This window comes from Nerophis ophidion, linkage group LG21 (assembly GCF_033978795.1).
Source record: "Nerophis ophidion isolate RoL-2023_Sa linkage group LG21, RoL_Noph_v1.0, whole genome shotgun sequence".
Lineage (NCBI taxonomy): Eukaryota > Metazoa > Chordata > Actinopteri > Syngnathiformes > Syngnathidae > Nerophis > Nerophis ophidion.
The window spans coordinates 4575851-4596815 of NC_084631.1; the positions used below are offsets into that span (position 1 = coordinate 4575851).

General features: G+C 40.7%; 1 protein-coding gene across 1 annotated transcript in view; it reads right to left on the reverse strand.

Moving 5' to 3' along the window:
- adamtsl4 (ADAMTS-like 4) overlaps positions 1–20965 on the reverse strand; it is a 197998-nt gene that overhangs the window by 20794 nt on the left and 156239 nt on the right. The window contains exons 9-12 of the mRNA XM_061881651.1: positions 14697–14853; positions 9332–9586; positions 6872–7001; positions 74–278 (exon numbers count right to left, since the gene is read on the reverse strand). Of these exons, the coding sequence (XP_061737635.1) occupies positions 74–278; positions 6872–7001; positions 9332–9586; positions 14697–14853 (747 nt within the window). The remainder of the gene's footprint in view (positions 1–73; positions 279–6871; positions 7002–9331; positions 9587–14696; positions 14854–20965) is intronic.

Genomic DNA, 20965 nt, shown 5'->3' on the forward strand with positions numbered 1-20965 from the left:
TATTGACGCTTGCATAGGTCTGCTGATAATGTTCCCCTTTAATATTATTATTAAAGCGGTAGCGTTGACTCACCGTGCTCCAATCAGAGCTGACCTCCCAGTGTGAGCACAGCTGGAGTTGGCAGGCTTGTGTAGACTCTGGCGGCGTGAGATTGGCACAACGCTGGGGATGAACCATGGTGGAGCGGTTGCCAAAGCTCTGTCTGCACTGGAGCTGACGTTGCTGCATGCCGGCGCCGCACGACACGCTGCACTCCGACCAAGCGCTGGCCTCCCAGCTAGCGCCACAAACGACAACAACGTTAGGCTGTCATCTTGCAACAAATACATACTGTGGTACATTTGTTTTGCAAAAATAAAAATCACTTTATATATTAAAGTCTATGTTAAATAAAGAAATGTTTTTTATACTACCATCATGTATTTTAATTTACAATTCCTTTTTTCTTATTTGCTTCTTTTTTAAATGTATGATATTCATTGTAATTATTGTTTATTTCCTAAAAAAAAGGGCAATGTTAAAGAATAAACATTTTTATAATTTTGTGAAACCATTGCAAAAAGTAATACAAAAAATTTAAAAATAAATACATAAATAAATGATTTTTAGAATACATAAATACAAAAAATATAATTTAATTATGTTTTTTTATTTTAAATAAATACTTAAATATCTGCTTGTCTTGACTTATGGTTTTAAAGCACATTATCCATCAATTTCTACGTAAAATGTATGAATTAATCAAATACATAGGCAATTGTGTAGTATCATTATGAGGTGATTATACCTTTATTTTTATGAAGGTATAATCATACAATCTGAAGGGAGCCAAAAATCGTAATTGACATAACGGTATATACTGCAAAAAATTGCATACCTTTTAAACGTTAAATCTATCTGGTCATGCAACAAATATAATATATACTGTGTTAAAAATTTCTTAAACAAAATTGACTTTTTATAACTTTAATAATTTGTTCCTTTTTTTTAAATTATATTTTTTCAACGCTCCTCTCTGAGCTGCTACCTTACCGTGGTAGAGGAGTTTGCGTGTCCCAATGATCCTAGGAGCTATGTTGTCTGGGGGTTTTCATGCCCCCTGGTAGGGTCTCCCAAGACAAACAGGTCCTAGGTGAGTGATCAGACAAAGAGCAGCTCAAAGACTTCTATGGAATTACAACGAAATGAACCCAGATTTCCCTCGCCCGGACGTGGGTCACCGGGGCCCCGCTCTGGAGCCAGGCCCGGAGTTGGGGCACGATGGCGAGCGCCTGGTGGTCGGGCCTGTTCCCATGGGGCCCGGCCGGGCACAGCCCGAAGAGGCAACGTGGGTCATCCCTCCAATGGGCTCACCACTCATAGGAGGGGCCATAGAGGTCGGGTGCATTGTGAGCTGGGCGGCAGCCGAAGGCAGGGCACTTGGCGGTCCGATCCTCGGCTACAGAAGCTAGCTCTTGGGACGTGGAACGTCACCTCACTGGGGGGAAGGAGCCTGAGCTAGTGCGCGAGGTAGAGAAGTTCCGGCTGGATATAGTCGGACTCACCTCGACGCACAGCAAGGGCTCTGGAACCAGTTCTCTCGAGAGGGACTGGACCCTCTTCCACTCTGGCGTTGCCGGCAGTGAGAGGCGACGGGCTGGGGTGGCAATTCTGGTTGCCCCCCGGCTCAAAGCCTGTACGTTTGAGTTCAACCCAGTGGACGAGAGGGTAGCTTCCCTTCGCCTTCGGGTGGGGGGACGGGTCCTGACGGTTGTTTGTGCTTACGCACCAAACAGCAGTTCAGAATACCCACCCTTTTTGGGTACACTCGAGGGAGTACTGGAAAGTGCTCCTCCGGGTGATTCCCTTGTCCTACTGGGAGACTTCAACGCTCATGTTGGCAACGACAGTGAAACCTGGAGAGGCGTGATTGGGAAGAATGGTCGCCCGGATCTAAACCCGAGTGGTGTTTTGTTATTGGACTTTTGTGCTCGTCACAGTTTGTCGATAACAAACACCATGTTCAAATATAAGGGTGTCCATATGTGCACTTGGCACCAGGACACCCTAGGCCGCAGTTCCATGATCGACTTTGTAGTTGTGTCATCGGATTTGCGGCCTTATGTTTTGGACACTCGGGTGAAGAGAGGGGCGGAGCTTTCTACCGATCACCACCTGGTGGTGAGTTGGCTGCGATGGTGGGGGAGGATGCCGGACAGACCTGGCAGGCCCAAGCGCATTGTGAGGGTCTGCTGGGAACGTCTGGCAGAGTCTCCTGTCAGAGAGAGTTTCAATTCACACCTCCGGGAGAACTTTGAACATGTCACGAGGGAGGTGCGGGACATTGAGTCCGAGTGGACCATGTTCCGAACCTCTATTGTCGAGGCGGCTGATTGGAGCTGTGGCCGCAAGGTTGTTGGTGCCTGTCGTGGCGGTAATCCCAGAACCCGTTGGTGGACACCAGCAGTGAGGGATGCCGTCAAGCTGAAGAAGGAGTCCTATCGGGTTCTTTTGGCTCATAGGACTCCGGAGGCAGTGGACGGGTACCGACGGGCCAAGCGGTGTGCAGCTTTAGCGGTCGCGGAGGCAAAAACTCGGACATGGGAAGAGTTCGGGGAAGCCATGGAAAACGACTTCCGGACGGCTTCGAAACGATTCTGGACCACCATACGGCGCCTCAGGAAGGGGAAGCAGTGCACTATCAACACCGTGTATGGTGCGGATGGTGTTCTGCTGACTTCGACTGCGGATGTTGTGGATCGGTGGAGGGAATACTTCGAAGACCTCCTCAATCCCACCAACACGTCTTCCTATGAGGAAGCAGTGCCTGGGGAATCTGTGGTGGTCCCTCCTATTTCTGGGGCTGAGGTCGCTGAGGTAGTTAAAAAGCTCCTCGGCGGCAAGGCCCCGGGGGTGGATGAGATCCGCCCGGAGTTCCTTAAGGCTCTGGATGCTGTGGGGCTGTCTTGGTTGACAAGACTCTGCAGCATCGCGTGGACATCGGGGGCGGTACCTCTGGATTGGCAGACCGGGGTGGTGGTCCCTCTCTTTAAGAAGGGGGACCGGAGGGTGTGTTCCAACTATCGTGGGATCACACTCCTCAGCCTTCCCGGTAAGGTTTATTCAGGTGTACTGGAGAGGAGGCTTCGCCGGATAGTCGAACCTCGGATTCAGGAGGAACAGTGTGGTTTTCGTCCTGGTCGTGGAACTGTGGACCAGCTCTATACTCTCGGCAGGGTTCTTGAGGGTGCATGGGAGTTTGCCCAACCAGTCTACATGTGCTTTGTGGACTTGGAGAAGGCATTCGACCGTGTCCCTCGGGAAGTCCTGTGGGGAGTGCTCAGAGAGTATGGGGTATCGGAATGTCTTATTGTGGCAGTCCGCTCCCTGTATGATCAGTGTCAGAGCTTGGTCCGCATTGCTGGCAGTAAGTCGGACACGTTTCCAGTGAAGGTTGGACTCCGCCAAGGCTGTCCTTTGTCACCCATTCTGTTCATAACTTTTATGGACAGAATTTCTAGGCGCAGTCAAGGCGTTGAGGGGTTCCGGTTTGGTGGCCACGAGATTAGGTCTCTGCTTTTTGCAGATGATGTAGTCCTGATGGCTTCATCTGGCCGGGATCTTCAGCTCTCACTGGATCGGTTCGCAGCCGAGTGTGAAGCGACCGGAATGAGAATCAGCACCTCCAAGTCCGAGTCCATGGTTCTCGCCCGGAAAAGGGTGGAGTGCCATCTCCGGGTTGGGGAGGAGACCCTGCCCCAAGTGGAGGAGTTCAAGTACCTAGGAGTCTTGTTCACGAGTGGGGGAAGAGTGGATCGTGAGATCGACAGGCGGATCGGTGCGGCGTCTTCAGAAATGCGGACGTTGTATCGATCCGTTGTGGTGAAGAAGGAGCTGAGCCGGAAGGCAAAGCTCTCAATTTACCGGTCGATCTACGTTCCCAGCCTCACCTATGGTCATGAGCTCTGGGTCATGACCGAAAGGATAAGATCACGGGTACAAGCGGCCGAAATGAGTTTCCTCCGCCGGGTGGCGGGGCTCTCCCTTAGAGATAGGGTGAGAAGCTCTGCCATCCGGGAGGAGCTCAACGTAAAGCCGCTGCTCCTCCACATCGAGAGGAGCCAGATGAGGTGGTTCGGGCATCTGGTCAGGATGCCACCCGAACGCCTCCCTAGGGATGTGTTTAGGGCACGTCCAGCTGGTAGGAGGCCACGGGGAAGACCCAGGACACGTTGGAAAGACTATGTCTCCCGGCTGGCCTGGGAACGCCTCGGGATCCCCCGGGAAGAGCTAGACGAAGTGGCTGGAGATAGGGAAGTCTGGGCTTCCCTGCTTAGGCTGCTGCCCCCGCGACCCGACCTCGGATAAGCGGAAGATGATGGATGGATGGATGGATTTTTTCAACGAAGAATATTTGTGAAATATTTCTTCAAACTTATGATTAAAATTCAAAAAAATTATTCTGGCAAATGTCGAAAATCTGTAGAATCAAATTTAAATCTTATTTCAAAGTATTTTGAATTTCTTTTAAAATTTTTGTTCTGGAAAATCTAGAATAAATAATGATTTGTCTTTGTTAGAAATATAGTTTGGTCCAATTTGTTATATATTCTAACAAAGTGCAGATTGGATTTTAACCTACTTAAAACATGTCTTCAAAAATATATATTTATTGTGAGAAATCATTAAGATGATCAGTGTTTCCACAAAGATAAATATCATTAATTATTAATCTACATGCTGCCGCTAGGTGACGTCATACGCAAATACGGTGTTAGCTTTCACTGCTATGCTGATGACACCCAACTCTACATGCCCCTAAAGCTGACCAACACGCCGGATTGTAGTCAGCTGGAGGCGTGTCTTAATGAAATTAAACAGTGGATGTCCGCTAATTTTTTGCAACTTAACGCCCAAAAAACGGAAATGCTGATTATCGGTCCTGCTAGACACCGACCTCTATTTAATAATACAACTCTAACATTTGACCACCAAAATAATTAAACAAGGTGACTCGGTAAAAAATCTGGGTATTATCTTCGACCCAACTCTCTCCTTTGAGTCACACATTAAAAGCGTTACTAAAACGGCCTTCTTTCATCTCCGTAATATCGCTAAAATTCGCTCCATTTTGTCCACTAAAGACGCTGAGATCATTATCCATGCGTTTGTTACGTCTCGTCTCGATTACTGTAACGTATTATTTTCGGGTCTCCCCATGTCTAGCATTAAAAGATTACAGTTGGTACAAAATGTGGCTGCTAGACTTTTGACAAGAACAAGAAAGTTTGATCATATTACGCCTGTACTGTATATACCTTTATATACATATATACATACATATATACCTATACTGTATATACCTTTATATACATATATACCTGTACTGTATATACCTTTATATACATATATACCTATACTGTATATACCTTTATATACATATATACATACATATATACCTATACTGGCTCACCTGCACTGGCTTCCTGTGCACTTAAGATGTGACTTTAAGGTTTTACTACTTACGTATAAAATACTACACGGTTTAGCTCCATCCTATCTTGCAGATTGTATTGCACCATATGTCCCGGCAAGAAATCTGCGTTCAAAGGACTCCGGCTTATTAGTGATTCCTAAAGCCCAAAAAAAGTCTGCGGGCTATAGAGCGTTTTCCGTTCAGGCTCCAGTACTCTGGAATGCCCTCCCGGTAACAGTTTGAGATGCTACCTCAGTAGAAGCATTTAAGTCTCACCTTAAAACTCATTTATATACTCTAGCCTTTAAATAGACCTATTTAGACCAGTTGATCTGCCGTTTCTTTTCTTTTTTGCCTCTGTTCCCCCCCTCCCTTCTGGAGGGGGTCCGGTCCGATGACCATGGATGAAGTACTGGCTGTCCAGAGTCGAGACCCAGGATGGACCGCTCGTCGGGACCCAGGATGGACCGCTCGCCTGTGTATCGGTTGGGGACATCTCTACGCTGCTGATCCGCCTCCGCTTGGGATGGTTTCCTGTGGACGGGACTCTCGCTGCTGTCTTGGATCCGCTTTGAACTGAACTCTCGCGGCTGTGTTGGAGCCACTATGGATTGAACTTTCACAGTATCATGTTAGACCCGCTCGACATCCATTGCTTTCGGTCCCCTAGAGGGGGGGGGGGGCTGCCCACATTTGAGGTCCTCTCCAAGGTTTCTCATAGTCAGCATTGTCACTGGCGTCCCACTGGATGTGAATTCTCCCTGCCCACTGGGTGTGAGTTTTCCTTGCCCTTTTGTGGGTTCTTCCGAGGATGTTGTAGTCGTAATGATTTGTGTAGCCCTTTGAGACATTTGTGATTTAGGGCTATATAAATAAACATTGATTGATTGATTGAATAATAACATAGAGTTAAAGGTAAATTCAGCAAATTGGCTTTTATTTATTTTTTTATTTTATTTTTTATTTTTTTAAATTATTTTTCCCCTTGGCCCAGGCTAAGACCGATTTTTATTTTATTTTATTTTAATCTTTGCATTAATCAGTACCCAAGAAGTAGTTCTTGGTTTCAAAAAGGTTGCTGACCCCTGCTATTTACTAACATTAGCATGTTAACGTTTTATGCTAGCATTTTGCAAATGTTCCTACCTTTTAACCAAATAATCATGGATTTGGTTACTTGGCGCAATCTGATTAGTATGCTAGCTGTTCCCCAGGATGTTACATGCAAAAAAAAGCCATAGTAACCTCCTCGCATTTTCTTGCTGTAATTTATGAGTTTTGCATGGCCGTAGACCACCATAGCGTCTCCCACTGGGCATCTCCCAATGATCATATAAAGTGCAATTAAGAAAACAAAAAACTTCATTCCAGTTTAGCAGTTTTGCTGCCAAGTAAAGTGAAAGGTATTTGCTTACAAAGGTGGACATGCGTGTGTGTTGCAAGACTCCTCCTCTGGGACCGGCTTAGCTGCAGAGTCACATTTCCTCCCTGGGACCACCTCGTCGTTGTGGCGGTTGATGCACAGAATCTCCCGAGATTGATAACCTGTGAGACACATGTTGGAATTGAGATCTTGATGTACTTGCAAACAGCTGCCACAAGAGGAAGACACCAGATCACCAATGCAACAGTCTTGAATTTGGGTTTTGTGAGCAAACTAAAATACTACTCATCTGCATCAAGGTTTAAGTTATTATTATGCTTTCAATCTATTTGACTCATGCATACTGACAGTATGATGTAGCATGTGTGAAAAGGAGTAGGAAGAAGCAGGTTATTTAATCCAAGCCCCTTTTAATTTCCCAGCAATTTCTAACACATTTGTTTGTTCAATTGTCCACCTTCTTTTATTAATATATCAATTATTGATCCATTTCATAAATCAATCCCACATAAAAGGTTTTAAGTGCTGTATGTGCATACAAATATTTTAAATTAGATTTTTCTCCAAGGTTATATTTCTCCACTTTTGTTGAGAATAATTGTTGTGTGTTCTTGGCTAACAAGCTGTTTGCTAAAGCACCAAATCACAAAATTTTATTTTTTTGGATTCAACAATAATAATTCTTTATCTCCAACAATATGATCTTTTTTTGTAACACTATTAGAAAAGGAAGCGTACTTTTGTACTTGTTTCCCCGTATTTCTACTCAGATAAGGTAACATGAGCGAGCATTGGAAATGTGTAAAAACAGTTTTCCTTCAAATATGTGCTTCTTCTTCTTTGTTATTTTTGGCGGAGGGCACCATGCGCAAATAACTGTCACTCTTGGCAGCCTTAAAATTGACTCGGCAGCACCACCTCATGTTACAGAGTGCAAATTACAGGTGCTCTGAGTGCAAGTATGTGGATCGCGCAGGGTGGAATATTACTGCCCAAAGTTTTAACTTAAAAACTTTTTTTTCTTGAAAATCCTTTTTTGATCGCAGAAAAGTGTTTTTCTTAGTTGTGAATAGTTTTTTTTTATTTTAGAAAATTAGTTTTTAACTGCGAATAATTTTTTCAATTTAAGACTTTTTTTTTACTTTCAAATCGTATTTTTTATTTGGAGAAAATACGTTTTATACTTGTGAACAATTTTTTTTAATCAGATGCAGCTGAGATAGGCTTTAGCAACCCCCGCGGCCCTAAAAAGAACAAGCGGTAAAAAATGGATGGATGAAGGAAATTGTTTTTCTTACATGCGACTCCTTTTCTTTCATCTAAGGAGATTTTTTTCTTTTTTTTAACTTGCAAATAATTTTTTACCTGAGGTAAATAGTTAAACTTGCAGAACCTTGGTTTCTTACTAGCGAACTGTTTTTTTAGTTGCAGAAATTTTTTTTTTTTTTTTTTACCCGGGAACATTTTTTTTAATTGAAGAAAACCGTTTAGTTTTTTTTACTTCTAAATCTTTTTTTGTAATTGAAGAAAACGTTTTTTTTTAACTTGCAGAACATTGTTTTCTTACTTGCAAACTGTTTTTTTACTTGCAGAAAATACTTGTTTTACTCGCAAACATTTTTTTTGATTAAAGAAAATGGTTTGTTTTTACTTGCAAATTGTTTCTTAGACGCAGAAAATGTTTTTTCTGACTTGCGAATAATTTTCTATAAATGAAGAAAACGTTTTTTTTTTAACTTGCAAATATTTTTTTAGTTGCAGAAAATTGTTTTTGTACTTGCAAAAAATGTTTTTTTTCCTCCCCAAAAAATTTCAGTTAAAGAAAGCATTTTTTTAACACTTTTAATTGAAAAAAATTGTTTTTTACTTACGAATCGTTGGGTGTGAGTAAAAAAAACAATTGTGTGTTTGTTTTGGCAGGAAATTCACTCCATATTTGGTCCGGAACATATTAAGTTTTATTCGAGATTTAAATATTTATATGAGATTTTCAGTTAATTTTATCGTCTTTTATTACACCCCAAAATGTTATATTTACACCCTTTCAATGTCTACTCCATTTATTTGTATTTGTGTCTGACTTTCATTTCTGTGCGCATTGGCAGTTGAGTTTGCCGTTGTTATTGTATTGTTTTGATAAAAGAGGGATTGTTGATTAATTAACCCTTATGTTTGTTTAATATACTGTGTGTGTATATATATATATATATATATATATATATATATATATATATATATATATATATATATATATATATATATATATATATATATATATGTGTATAAAAATATATATATATATACACAGATGTATATATATGTACATGTTAGTGTCTTCAAAGTGCAATTTTTTTTAAACTAAAATAGCGACTTTGGTCGAGGCTGGAACCAATTATTCATGTTTTATTCATGACTTCCCTGTGTCCTTGCACCAAAGGCCCACTGGTGTCCCGAGACTTTTGCACAGTTTATTGAAACGGACGCATCTGACCTTTGCCACAGGACACAGAGCACTCTGAGAGGGCGCCTCTCCTCCACACGAAAGGCGACTGGGTGTCCAGCGGCAGGTCGGTGCGAGGCGGGATCCGAGCGTTCCTATTGGGCGCGTTGGCCCGGGGTCGCGACCTCTCCGGAGCCCATTGATCAGACGAGGGGGGCACAAACATGGAGGAGGACGAGGGGTAAGAAGGGACGGAAACCGGGGGAGGAGCAGGAGGCGGGTCATCTACTGACACGGTGAGGGGACCTGCGGGAGACACATAAGATCCGTGACATCATCATGAAGTCAGAGTCTCTTGACAAGAAACATGATAGCCCCGCCTCCTTGACCTAAAACCACACCCGTTAGAATTATCCAAGGACTTCAGGAATTTGGGGAGTAATTGTGTGAATGTCCAAGCAAAACTTTGGCGCGCTCCACAGCCCACAGTTTTCATTCAATCGAAACCGTTCCAGCATCAAAATGTTTGGCTCGACCGGAAATCGTGAGTCCTCCTAATTAGTTTGAATGACTAATTATTGTAAAAAAGATTAATAATAAGTTTGAGAAATCGATCAATAAATATTTATAAGAAAATACATATGTATAAATAAATAAATATTTGTCAATAAATATGTATAAAAATAAATATGTATGAATAAATAAAGATGTATAAATACATAAATATGTATAATTAAATACATAAAAATATAAGCAGTATCAAAATGTTTGGCTCGACTGGAAATCGTGAGTCCCCCTAATTTGAATGAGTAATTATTGTATACAAAATTAATAATAAGTTTGAGAAATAGATCAATAAATATTTAAGGAAATACATATGTATAAATAAATAAATACGTATAAAAAATAAATATGTATGAATAAATAAAGATGTATAAACATGTATAATTAAATACATAAAAACATAAGCAGTATCAAAATGTTTGGCTCGACCGGAAATCGCGAGTCCCCCTAATTAGTTTGAATGATTAATTATTGTATGAAAAATTAATAATAAGTTTTGAAATAGATCAATACAAATATTTATAAGGAAATACATGTGTAAATAAATAAATATGTATAAATAAATATGTATAAAAATAAATATGTATGAATAAGTAAAGATGTATAGATATATAAGTATGTATAAATAAATACATAAGAAGTATCAAAATGTTGGGCTCGACCGGAAATCGTAAGTCCCCATAATTCGTTTGAATGACTAATTATTGTATAAAAAAATTAATAATATGTTTGAAGAATAGATCAATAAATATTTATAAGGAAATACATATGTAGAAATAAATATGTATAAAATGAATATCTATAAAAAAAATAAATATGTAGGAATAAGTAAAGATGTATGGATGTATAAATCTGTATAAATAAATACATAAAAAGTAATAAGAAGTATCAAACTGTTTGGCTTGACCGGAAATCGTGAGTCTTCCTAATTAGTTTGAATGACTAATTATTGTAATAGAAATTAATAATAAGTTTGAGAAATAGATAAATAAATATTAATAAGGAAATATATATGTATCCATAAATATATATGTGTCAATGAATATGTATAAAAATGAATAAGTATGAATAAATAAAGATGTATGAATATATAAATATGTATAATTAAATACATAAAAACATAAGCGGTATCAAAATGTTCGGCTCGACCGGAAACCGTGAGTCCCCCTAATTAGTTTTAATGACTAATTATTGTATAAAAAAATAATAATATGTTTGAGAAATAGATCAATAAATATTCATGAGGAAATACATATGTAGAAATAAATATGTATACAAAAAATATGTATGATTAAGTAAATATGTATAGATATATGAATATGTATAAATAAATACATAAGAAGTATCAAAATGTTTGGCTCGACCGGAAATCGTGAGTCCCCCTAGTTAGTTTGAATGACTAAAAAATGTATACATTTGAGAAATAGATCAATAAATATTTATAAGGAAATACATATGTATAAATAAATACGTATAAATAAAGATATACAAAAAATTGTATAACAAATAAATATATATGAATAAATAAAGATGTATAAATATATCAATCAATCAATCAATGTTTACTTATATAGCCCTAAATCACTAGTGTCTCAAAGGGCTGCACAAACCACTACGACATCCTCGGTAGGCCCACATAAGGGCAAGGAAAACTCACACCCAGTGGGACGTCGGTGACAATGATGACTATGAGAACCTTAGAGAGGAGGAAAGCAATGGATGTCGAGCGGATCTAACATGATACTGTGAAAGTTCAATCCACAATAGATACAACACAGTCGCGAGAGTCCAGTCCAAAGAGGATCTAAGACACAGCAGCGAGAGTCCCGTTCACAGCGGAGCCAGCAGGAAACCATCCCAAGCGTAGGCGGACCAGCAGCGCAGAGATGTCCCCAGCCGATACACAGGCGAGCAGTACATGGCCACCGGATCGGACCGGACCCCCTCCACACGGGAGAGTGGGACATAGGAGAAAAAGAAAAGAAACGGCAGATCAACTGGTCTAAAAAGGGAGTCTATTTAAAGGCTAGAGTATACAAATGAGTTTTAAGGTGAGACTTAAATGCTTCTACTGAGGTGGCATCGCGAACTGTTACCGGGAGGGCATTCCAGAGTACTGGAGCCCGAACGGAAAATGCTCTATAGCCCGCAGACTTTTTTTGGGCTTTGGGAATCACTAATAAGCCGGAGTCCTTTGAACGCAGATTTCTTGCCGGGACATATGGTACAATACAATCGGCAAGATAAGATGGAGCTAGACCGTGTAGTATTTTATACGTAAGTAGTAAAACCTTAAAGTCACATCTTAAGTGCACAGGAAGCCAGTGCAGGTGAGCCAGTACAGGCGTAATATGATCAAACTTTGTTGTTCTTGTCAAAAGTCTAGCAGCCGCATTTTGTACCAACTGTAATCTTTTAATGCTAGACATGGGGAGACCCGAGAATAATACGTTACAGTAGTCGAGGCGAGACGTAACAAACGCATGGATAATGATCTCAGCGTCTTTAGTGGACAGAATGGAGCGAATTTTAGCGATGTTACGGAGATGAAAGAAGGCCGTTTTAGTAACGCTTTTAATGTGTGCCTCAAAGGAGAGAGTTGGGTCGAAGATAATACCCAGATTCTTTACCGTGTCGCCTTGTTTAATTGTTTGGTTGTCAAATGTTAGAGTTGTATTATTAAATAGAGTTCGGTGTCTAGCAGGACCGATAATCAGCATTTCCGTTTTTTTGGCGTTGAGTTGCAAAAAGTTAGCGGACATCCATTGTTTAATTTCATTAAGACACGCCTCCAGCTGACTACAATCCGGCGTGTTGGTCAGCTTTAGGGGCATGTAGAGTTGGGTGTCATCAGCATAACAGTGAAAGCTAACACCGTATTTGCGTATGATGTCACCTAGCGGCAGCATGTAGATGCTGAAGAGTGCAGGGCCAAGGACCGAACCCTGGGGAACTCCACACGTTACCTTAACGTAGTCCGAGGTCACATTGTTATGGGAGACACACTGCATCCTATCAGTAAGATAAGAGTTAAACCAAGACAGGGCTAAGTCTGACATACCAATTCGTGTTTTGATACGTTCTAATAAAATATTATGATCGACGGTATCGAAAGCAGCGCTAAGATCGAGGAGCAGCAACATAGATGACGCATCAGAATCCATCGTTAGCAATAGATCATTAGTCATTTTTGCGAGGGCTGTCTCCGTCGAGTGATTTGCCCTGAAACCGGATTGAAAGGTTTCACATAGATTGTTAGACGCTAAGTGCTCATTTAGCTGCTCTGCAACAATTTTTTCAAGGATTTTTGAAATAAAGGGTAGGTGAGACACCGGTCGGTAGTTTACCATGAGGTCAGGATCGAGGTTAGGTCTTTTAAGAAGAGGATGAATAACCGCTTTTTTGAATGCTAGGGGAACAGTGCCCGAGGAAAGTGATAAGTTTATAATATTTAGCACTGATGGACCTAATAATACAAAGAGCTCCTTGATCAGTTTCCCAGGAAGAGGGTCAAGTAAACATGTTGTTTGTTTTATTCCATTTACACGTTGTAACAATTCCTCTAATGTTATTTCCTCAAAACGAGAGAAACTATTTTGGAGGGCAGTATCCGCCGTATATACAATCGTGTCAGTGTTAATAGAACCCCGTTGTAGCTGGGACGCATTGTCTTTAATCTCCTTTCTAATGACTTCAATTTTCTTACTAAAGAATTGCATAAAGTCATCAGCTGAGTGGGTGGAGCTACTGGAAGGAGTCCCTTGTTGGGTTAGCGATGCTACCGTACTAAACAAAAATTTAGGATCGTTTTTATTACGGTGGATGAGATTTGAGTAATAATTAGCTTTAGCTAAGGTAAGCATGCGTTTATAAGTTATTAAACCATCACTCCATGCTTGATGGTGCACCTCAAGTTTAGTCGTGCGCCATTTGCGTTTTACTTATTTTTTAAGCATTATTTATTTATTTTAAATAATTATTTATAATTATGTATTTAATATATAATATTAAATATTTAATATATAATATATATAATTAAATACATAAAAACATAAGCTCAGTGGACATATTTGTTAGTTTGAGAATGACTAATTATTTTAAATAAATACCTAATTCGTTAAAAATAAAAAAAAATGCAAAAATACATATGTATATACTGTATAAATATCTGTAAATAAATATGTATGAATAAATAAATATGTACAATCAAATAAAGAAAAACTAGATCAAGGGATGTATTTGTAAGTTTAAGAATTAATAATTATTTAAAATAAATAAATAATGCTTAAAAAATAAGTAAAATATGTACGTGTAAATATGTATGAATAAATATGCATGATTAAATAAATACATAGGATCAGGGCATGTTGTGAGTATGAGAATGACTAATCATTGTACATAAATAAATAAATAAATAATAAGTGTGTGGTGTACATGAATAACTATTTATAAATGAATACATAGGTTTCAATAAATGAGTAAATAAATAATATCAGGGGATGTTGTTGTGGGTTTGTAAATTAATGAATATTATAAACAAGTAAATAATACGTTTGTGGGTTCCCTCCGGGTACTCCGGCTTCCTTCCACCTCCAAAGACATAAACCTGGGGATAGGTTGATTGGCAACACTAAAATTGGCCCTAGTGTGTGAATGTTGTCTGTCTATCTGTGTTGACCCTGCGATGAAGTGGCGACTTGTCCAGGGTGTACCCCGCCTCCCGCCCGATTGTAGCTGAGATAGGCTCCAGCACCCCCCGCAGCCCCATAAGGGATACGAGGTAGAAAATGGATGAATAGATGGACATAAATGAATAGATAAATACTGGCTGTCCACCAGGACAAGTACTTACTGCGCAGGGATGCCCTTGATGGCTCCCTCTCCCACATCTTGTCCCTGGAAGCTTCCCTTGCTGTCTCCCGGTCCGCCGGCCTCTCCGCCTCCTTCTTCTTGTCCACAGGGACGTAGAACTCATAGTCGATGCCGGGGTTCTGCTGGTGGAAAATGATCTGCGGGACAAAAGAGGACATCAATCAATCAATCAATGTTTACTTATATAGCCCTAAATCACTAGTGTCTCAAAGGGCTGCACAAACCACTACGACATCCTCAGTAGGCCCACATAAGGGCAAGGAAAACTCACACCCAGTGGGACATCGGTGACAATAATGACCCAGTGGGACGTCGGTGACAATGATGACTATGAGAACATGATACTGTGATACTGATGATACTGATGACTATGAGAACATATGAGAACATGATACTGTGAAAGATCAATCCATAATGGATCCAACACAGTCGCGAGAGTCCAGTCCAAAGCGGATCCAACACAGCAGCGAGAGTCCCGTTCACAGCGGAGCCAGCGGGAAACCATCCCAAGCGGAGGCGGATCAGCAGCGCAGAGATGTCCCCAGCCGATACACAGGCGAGCGGTACATGGCCACCGGATCGGAGAGTGGGACATAGAAGAAAAAGAAAAGAAACGGCAGATCAACTGGTCTAAAAAGGGAGTCTATTTAAAGGCTAGAGTATACAAATGAGTTTTAAGGTGAGACTTAAATGCTTCTACTGAGGTGGCATCTCGAACTGTTACCGGGAGGGCATTCCAGAGTACTGGAGCCCGAAATGAAAAAGCTCTATAGCCCGCAGACTTTTTTTGGGCTTTGGGAATCACTAATAAGCCGGAGTCCTTTGAACGCAGATTTCTTGCCGGGACATATGGTACAATACAATCGGCAAGATAGGATGGAGCTAGACCGTGTAGTATTTTATACGTAAGTAGTAAAACCTTAAAGTCACATCTTAAGTGCACAGGAAGCCAGTGCAGGTGAGCCAGTACAGGTATATATGTATGTATATATGTATATAAAGGTATATACAGTATAGGTATATATGTATGTGTATATGTATATAAAGGTATATACAGTATAGGTATATATGTATGTATATATGTATATAAAGGTATATACAGTACAGGTATATATGTATGTATATATGTATATAAAGGTATATACAGTACAGGTATATATGTATGTATATATGTATATAAAAGGTATATACAGTACAGGTGTAATGTGATCAAACTTTCTTGTTCTTGTCAAAAGTCTAGCAGCCGCATTTTGTACCAACTGTAATCTTTTAATGCTAGACATGGGGAGACCCCAAAATAATACGTTACAGTAGTCGAGGCGAGACGTAACAAACGCATGGATAATGATCTCAGCGTCTTTAGTGGACAGAATGGAGCGAATTTTAGCGATATTGCGGAGATGAAAGAAGGCCGTTTTAGTAACGCTTTTAATGTGTGACTCAAAGGAGAGAGTTGGGTCGAAGATAATACCCAGATTCTTTACCGTGTCGCCTTGTTTAATTGTTTGGTTGTCAAATGTTGGAGTTGTATTATTAAATAGAGGTCGGTGTCTAGCAGGACCGATAATCAGCATTTCCGTTTTTTTGGCGTTGAGTTGCAAAACGTTAGCGGACATCCATGAAGGGTGGAGTACTGAATGATGGAGAAAAGATGCAGTGGGAAGTCCAACATAGTGTGGCACGTATGCTGCATTGTCAGAAGAGTATAAATCCAAGTTGAAGTTGTTCACGTTTTAGTTTTACGGCCGTCAATGTTAGCTTTTGTTGATTCGAATGGCTCCTTTTTCTTCATGCTGCTGCCAAGAGAACATTTAACTGCTAAGCACTAACAGACGAGGAATGCAATGTCATCGTAAACAAAATAATATTATTGCGCTTTAAGCAGGACTGTCCCTATTTACCGGGAAAATGTACCGTATCTCCTACAAGTACGGATGTTCTCATTCTTCTTCTATCTTCAACACATCTAAAGGAACATCTGAAGTCCAATGACTCCTAACCATTTACAAGACTTCATTGTGGTCTACGTAACATGTAATGGTGGTTCTTTGGTCAAAATGTTGCATGGATTATGTTTTACAGATTATCTTCAAGCCCCTTTCTGAGCCTCTTGTGGGCAGGCTTTATCTATGTGCCTCCACTTCGACAACGTCTTCTCCCCATCAGCCACATTGTAGTTTTCAGCGCTTCCATAACGAGTCTACTGACAGATATAAGTTAGATCTGTACACTACTTTGTATTAGAAATGGCAACAGCAGAGGATGCATGTGCACGTAAGAGCCAGTCTGCCCCACAACAAGACGATAGACAAAAAGGAAGTGCTAATTGGACTACAACTGTAGAAGCATTTAAGTCTCACCTTAAAACTCATCTGTATACTCTAGCCTTTAAATAGACCTCCTTTTTAGACCAGTTGATCTGCCGCTTCTTTTCTTTTTTCTCCTATGTCCCCCCCTCCCTTGTGGAGGGGGTCCGGTCCGATGACCATGGATGAAGTACTGGCTGTCCAGAGTCGAGATCCAGGATGGACCGCTCGCCTGTGTATCGGTTGGGGACATCTCTACGCTGCTGATCCGCCTCCGCTTGAGATGGTTTCCTGTGGACGGGACTCTCGCTGCTGTCTTGGATCCGCTTGAACTGGACTCTCGCGGCTGTGTTGGAGCCACTATGGATTGAACTTTCACAGTATCAAGTTAGACCCGCTCGACATCCATTGCTTTCGGTCCCCTAGAGGGGGGGGGTTGCCCACATCTGAGGTCCTCTCCAAGGTTTCTCATAGTCAGCATTGTCATTGGCGTCCCACTGGATGTGAATTCTCCCTGCCCACTGGGTGTGAGTTTTCCTTGCCCCTTTTGTGGGTTCTTCCGAGGATGTTGTAGTCGTAATGATTTGTGCAGCCCGTTGAGACATTTGTGATTTGGGGCTATATAAATAAACATTGATTGATTGAACTGAATAAAAATGGTGGACATGTGCAAATTTGTCAGGTAAACAAAGTTCCGAAAAGCTTTTTTTGGTTTGGGTTTAACTTTTCGGGACTTGGGGATCCCAAATACACAAAAACATGGAAGAAAAGATGGTTTTGCATTGTAGGACCTCTTTAGCATTTTTTTATTTTACTATTACAACTACGCCTCACTTTTTTTTTTAACGGAATTCTGTCTTCAACATTTGTGTTTGCAAATTTTTGCCACAGTTTTTTTTTACACTGTCTCGGTTATTATACGGGCAATCAAAGAATGCATAATAGGGGTGTAATTTTTTTTTATAAATAAATACAAAATTCGAATTAATCACAATTTTAATCGTAACGATTCTTAATGGATTCCAAAAAAACAAAAATTATTAAAAACATTTTTTTATCTGTCCTGTCCAGCCACTCAGGCAAATCATATTGTTGATGTATAGAAGTGGGATACTTCTCTTGTTTGCCTAATTTGTATTTATTTGTATTTGACTTTAATAAATGTATTTTCAAAGCAAAACCTGTTTTCTTTCAAATAATACATAAACTTATCAGAGCTGTTAATCTATTTTATGAAGCTAATTTATAGATCTGGCATCCAATGTTAATAAAAAGTATTAATTTTGAATCGAAAATAAATTCTGAATCGAATCCTGTGGTGTAAAAAGATTCACAGCCCCACTGCATAAATAGTCACCATGGGGCCTAAGGAAGTTGCGAGTGCCAGAACTTTGATAAAGAAGGTGGGAAGCAGTATTGAATTCCACAAATAACACGCGACAAATTTCGTCTTTAACGAGTCTAGGGTTCCACGATTCGATTCAGCGAAGTTTAATTCCACTCGCAACCAATCGCCAAGACATTAAAACACTCCTTCACACGGCAGGTTTGTTGGCAGGATTTTTGCTGGTGAAGGTAATGACGCTTCTGCACGTTCACATACACAAACTTTAAAGACTTTTATTTAAGTTTGACATCTTGTTTACAAACAAATTTTTTACAAATTGCTATGACACAGAAAATGGGGAAGATTAATCACGCTCTGCTTCTTCCTGCTTCTTTTCAAACATGTAATAAAAAAAAAACATTCACATTTGAACCGATACCAAATCAATTCCCGGTGTCTGGGAATCGATACTGGTACTCGACGGTTAAAATTTTGTGTGTTAAAAAATATAAATTGTTTCTGATAAGTAAATCTTTTTTTTTTTTAGTGCAACATTTAAATATGAGCTGATTAAAATAACTGCTGTCCAGTTAGATCTTGTTTTACTATAACACCTGAGTCTCGATTACAGTTGCAAGCCCAAGACAATAAGTGCCAGTAGTGTATAGTTTAGGGTGTGTTGGCAACTCAGGTCAGTCTTTTGTTGCACCCTACAAAAAGTTAATACTCTAAGAATTTTACTTATTACGCAGCAGCTGTTCGGTTTTAACGTGGATCTTAGTTTTAGTTTTCACTAACAAATTGAGAGAGGTTGAAATCGACATGTAAAATCGCTAATGCTAATAAATAACATGTTATCAGCAAAGCCAATGTGTATTAGCATCAAGCTAGTGAGGGGGTGTCCAAACTAGCTTCTGTATTTTAGCCGTCATTAGTTCAAAAAAGCATCACACCACAGAGTGCTTTTAAATCAGGCGGTCTCTAAATGCTAAATGTTTGCTGCCATCTTGTGGACGATGTGAGTTAATCAGATCAATGAACCATGGAAGTACCATTAAGTGATTGCACAGCATTTATTTATATGACACAATTCAAACAACCCTCCGTAGTCATGGGGCAAATAAATGAATACAAATACAACTGAATTAAATGTCAACACACATGGTCACAAATAACACAACCTGCACACCGGTGTTAATTTTGTTGACGAAAAATTTTCGTCAGTTATCGTCAACGACCTTTTTTTTCTGACTAAAACAAGACAATAACTAAATAAAAGACCGGAATGAGAATCAGCACCTCCAAGTCCGAGTCCATGGTTCTCGCCCGGAAAAGGGTGGAGTGCCATCTCCGGGTTGGGGAGGAGACCCTGCCCCAAGTGGAGGAGTTCAAGTACCTAGGAGTCTTGTTCACGAGTGGGGGAAGAGTGGATCGTGAGATCGACAGGCGGATCGGTGCGGCGTCTTCAGTAATGCGGACGTTGTACCGATCCGTTGTGGTGAAGAAGGAGCTGAGCCGGAAGGCAAAGCTCTCAATTTACCGGTCGATCTACGTTCCCATCCTCACCTATGGTCATGAGCTTTGGGTCATGACCGAAAGGATAAGATCACGGGTACAAGCGGCCCAAATGAGTTTGGGTCTCTCCCTTAGAGATAGGGTGAGAAGCTCTGCCATCCGGGAGGAACTCAAAGTAAAGCCGCTGCTCCTCCACATCGAGAGGAGCCAGATGAGGTGGTTCGGGCATCTGGTCAGGATGCCACCCGAACGCCTCCCTAGGGAGGTGTTTAGGGCACGTCCAACCGGTAGGAGGCCACGGGGAAGACCCAGGACACGTTGGGAAGACTATGTCTCCCGGCTGGCCTGGGAACGCCTCGGGATCCCCCGGGAAGAGCTAGACGATGTGGCTGGGGAGAGGGAAGTCTGGGCTTCCCTGCTTAGGCTGTTGCCCCCGCGACCCGACCTCGGATAAGCGGAAGATGATGGATGGATGGATGGATGGAACTAAATAAAAAATAATTTACGTGGACTAAGACGATGACGAGGTCTATTGACATATTCGTCAACGAATAAAAACGAGACAAAAATGTCTGCCAGAGACGAGATCCAATCGGAACTCATTTCGTTAGGAAAAGGCGGGAGGAGTTGGGAAGAGAACCAATCAGAGCGACGTGGTAAGGAAGTTATGTAAACGTAGTTTGCGTTTGAGACTGACCCGGGAATGCGCTGCAGAAGACAACATGTCAACGCCGGGGAGGAAGAGGAGAGAGGACATATGGGGAAATTTCATATTTGCCGTCAAAGATAAGACGCAGCGCGAGGATTACGGGGAAAAACACAACAAACTTGAAGCGACATTTACAGTCGAATCACCCCAAAATCCACACACAGGTAAGCATTTTCCGCAACATACAACTCACTCGACGTTATCCCGTTTATTACACGGCTTACTTGTGAAATACTAAATTTGAGACATCATTTTCATCAAAATATGTTTTGCTTTGACTTTCAGAAATTGAAGGGAGTTTACATATTACCCTTTAGTCGACTAAATCTACTGTAGTTTTCGTCGACTATAATCTTATGATATTTCGTCAACTAAAACTAGACTAAAACTAA